The 2,928-nt window shown below is 57.9% G+C and overlaps 1 protein-coding gene across 1 annotated transcript; it reads left to right on the top strand.

Annotated features, from left to right (window-relative positions):
• Positions 1-296: 296 nt before the first annotated feature.
• Positions 297-2,725, top strand: CD93 (CD93 molecule; the record flags this gene model as incomplete). The annotated part of the gene is made up of 2 exons (XM_084247969.1): positions 297-2,498; positions 2,701-2,725. Exons 1-2 carry the CDS (start codon positions 583-585, stop codon positions 2,723-2,725), a joined length of 1,941 nt encoding a protein of 646 aa, XP_084104095.1. The 5' UTR covers positions 297-582.
• Between the last annotated feature and the right edge of the window lie 203 nt (positions 2,726-2,928).

Genomic DNA, 2,928 nt, shown 5'->3' with positions numbered 1-2,928 from the left:
AAAAGGCTGAAAATTATAACCACCCATGCTCTCGTGTCTCAAGTCTGAGGATTTTTTCCCCGCTATTCTGGTTGCTTGCAAACCCAAGTGGAATTTTATTACGGGTTACTTAGCCAGCTTTTTCAGCTTCCTAGCCCCCGAAAGTGTCTGCTCACTTCATAGCATGCCTTTCAGCTTCCTGATGCGGATGGGAAAGAGAATGGAGCCAAAATAAAGCAGACTGTGTCCGTGAGCTGTAAACCTCTTCCCCCAACACCACTCACTGCATTTCCCCAGCGCTTAGCCACGGGGACCCGGCAAAGCTGCCCAGCCCCTTTTATGATCAACAAAACCGTGATGAAGGCAACAGGAGTCAGAAAGCTATTCACTGCAGGAAGCCCCAGTATCCGGTGAGAAATAAGAAGTACAACAGCACAGGATGCGCCTTGGGTCAGGGGGACGTGAAAAGCCCTCAGCCTTTGTGTCCTCCTCTGAGCCAGAGCGTCTGCTGCTGAGCCCTCGGCTCCCCTTGGTGCTCGGCTGGGATCGCCGCTGTCACCGCCAGGCCTCCAGCCTCCCCCTGAGGGAAACACAGAGGACACCATGGCCACCTCTGCCGACCTGCTGCTGCTGCTGCTCCTGGGCCAGTCCTGGGTGGGGGCCAGTGCTGACCGGGAGGCTGTGGTCTGCGCGGACACTGCCTGCTACACAGCCCACTGGGGCAAGCTGAGTGCCGCCGAGGCCCAGCTCCGCTGCAGTGATAATGGGGGCAACCTGGCCACAGTGAAGAGTGAAGAGGAGGCTCAGCACACCCAGCGAGCCCTCGCCCAGCTCCTGAAGCTCCTGAAGGCGCCTCTGGGGGCTCGGATAAGCAAGTTCTGGATTGGGCTCCAGCGAGACAAGGGCAAGTGTTTGGATCCCAACCTGCCGCTGAAGGGCTTCAGCTGGGTGAGCGGCGGGGAGGACACACTTTACACAAACTGGCATAAGGAGGTCAAGACTTCCTGCATCTCCAAGCGCTGCGTGTCCTTGCTGCTGGACCCTTCCCTGCCACCCCAGGCCGGACGCCTCCCCAAGTGGTCTGAGAGCCCATGTGGGAGCCCAGGTGCTCCCGGAAGCAACATCGAGGGTTTTGTGTGCAAGTTCATCTTCAAAGGCATGTGCCGGCCCCTGGCCCTTGGGGGCCCAGGCCAGGTGAACTACACCACGCCCTTCCATGCCACCACCTCCTCTCTGGAGGCCGTGCCCTTTGCCACCATGGCCAACGTGGTCTGTCGGGATGAGGGTAAGAGTGGGCAGCATTACTTAGTATGCCTGGAGAAGGAACCTCATGTGTTCGACTGGGGCAGCTCAGGCCCCCTCTGTGTCAGCTCCAAGTACGGCTGCAACTTCAACAATGGGGGCTGCCAGCAGGACTGCTTCGAGGGGGGCGATGGCTCCTTCCGCTGCGGCTGTCGCCCAGGGTTTCGGCTTCTGGATGACCTGGTCACCTGTGCCTCTCGGAACCCTTGCAGCTCCAACCCCTGTAGAGGCATAGCCACCTGCGTCGCTGGACCCCAGGGGAAAGACTACACGTGCCGCTGCCCCCCAGGTTACCAGCTGGATTCTAGCCAACAGGACTGCATTGATGTGGATGAGTGCCAGGGCAGCCCCTGCCCCCAGGAGTGTGTCAACACCCCCGGGGGCTTCCACTGTGAGTGCTGGGTGGGCTATGAGCCCAGTGGAGAGGAGACCTGTCAGGATGTGGATGAGTGTGCCTGGGACAGCTCACCCTGTGCCCAGAACTGTACCAACACTGAAGGCTCATTTGTCTGTTCCTGCCAGGAGGGCTACATCCTGACAGGGGAGGACAGCACCCAGTGCCTGGATGTGAACGAGTGTGAGGGCCAGCAGGGGAGACTCTGTCAAGGCCTCTGCTTAAATACTCAGGGATCTTTCTATTGCAGCTGCCGGCCAGGCTGGGAGCTGGCCCCCGACAAGGTCTCCTGCATTGTGAGTTCTGTGACCACAGGGTCATCGACTGGGCCTCCCCAGGATGAGGACGCAGGAGATGGAGAACGCAAATCTGCGCCTTTGACCACCATGTCCAGCCCCACCATGAGCCCTGAGGACACGCCCAAGGTGGTCCCCACCATGAGGAGATCCTCCCTTCCCCACAACACACCCATCATGCCTTCCCCACCTGAGATGTTGGCCCCCACTAGGCCTCCTGACATCCAGATGGAGCTCAGCACCTATGACCGCACAGTCATTGCTGGCCATGAGGAGTCCACAGGTGGTGGGGACTTCGTGGCCAAACAAAGTGACGGCACTGATGGGCAAAAACTACTTTTGTTTTACATCCTGGGCACGGTGGTAGCCATCTTGCTCTTGCTGGCTCTGGCTCTAGGGCTATTGATCTATCGCAAGAGGAGAGCAAGGAGAGAGGAGATGAAGGAGAAGAAGCCCCAGAGTGCAGCAGACAGCTACTCCTGGGTTCCAGAGCGAGCTGAGGGCAGGGCCAAGGAGAATCAGTACAGGTAAGGGAGGCCTGAGGGTGCCCAGTGGTAGGAGGACAGCAGGCATGGGAGGGAGGCAGAGGGCTGTGACAGGCTCTGAGTATGAGGCCCCCAACCCCATTTTAACCCGAGGCTGGCTGGAGCTTGTACCATGGGCAGAGGTGTGGGTTACCTGGGTCTAGATGGGCACACTTCCAATGCTGTCATCTTCTGTTTTGCATAGTCCAACGCCTGGGACGGATTGCTGAAGGCAAGGTGGTCCCTGAAACCATGAACAGTTGGCTGGAAACAACCTCAGAATTTTACGTGCCCCATGAGAAGGGGGACCTACATCCTTCCAAAAGACTGAATTGGAATCTTATCAAGCCATTCTAAACCTTCTCCTTAAAAGTCTGGCAGCTTGAAATGTGTAGGTATTTTCTACATGAGTAAGGTGTTCCTGAAGTGGAAG

Source organism: Talpa europaea (assembly GCF_964194135.1).
Source record: "Talpa europaea genome assembly, chromosome: 11".
Lineage (NCBI taxonomy): Eukaryota > Metazoa > Chordata > Mammalia > Eulipotyphla > Talpidae > Talpa > Talpa europaea.
This window is presented reverse-complemented; position numbering and strand designations above follow the sequence as displayed.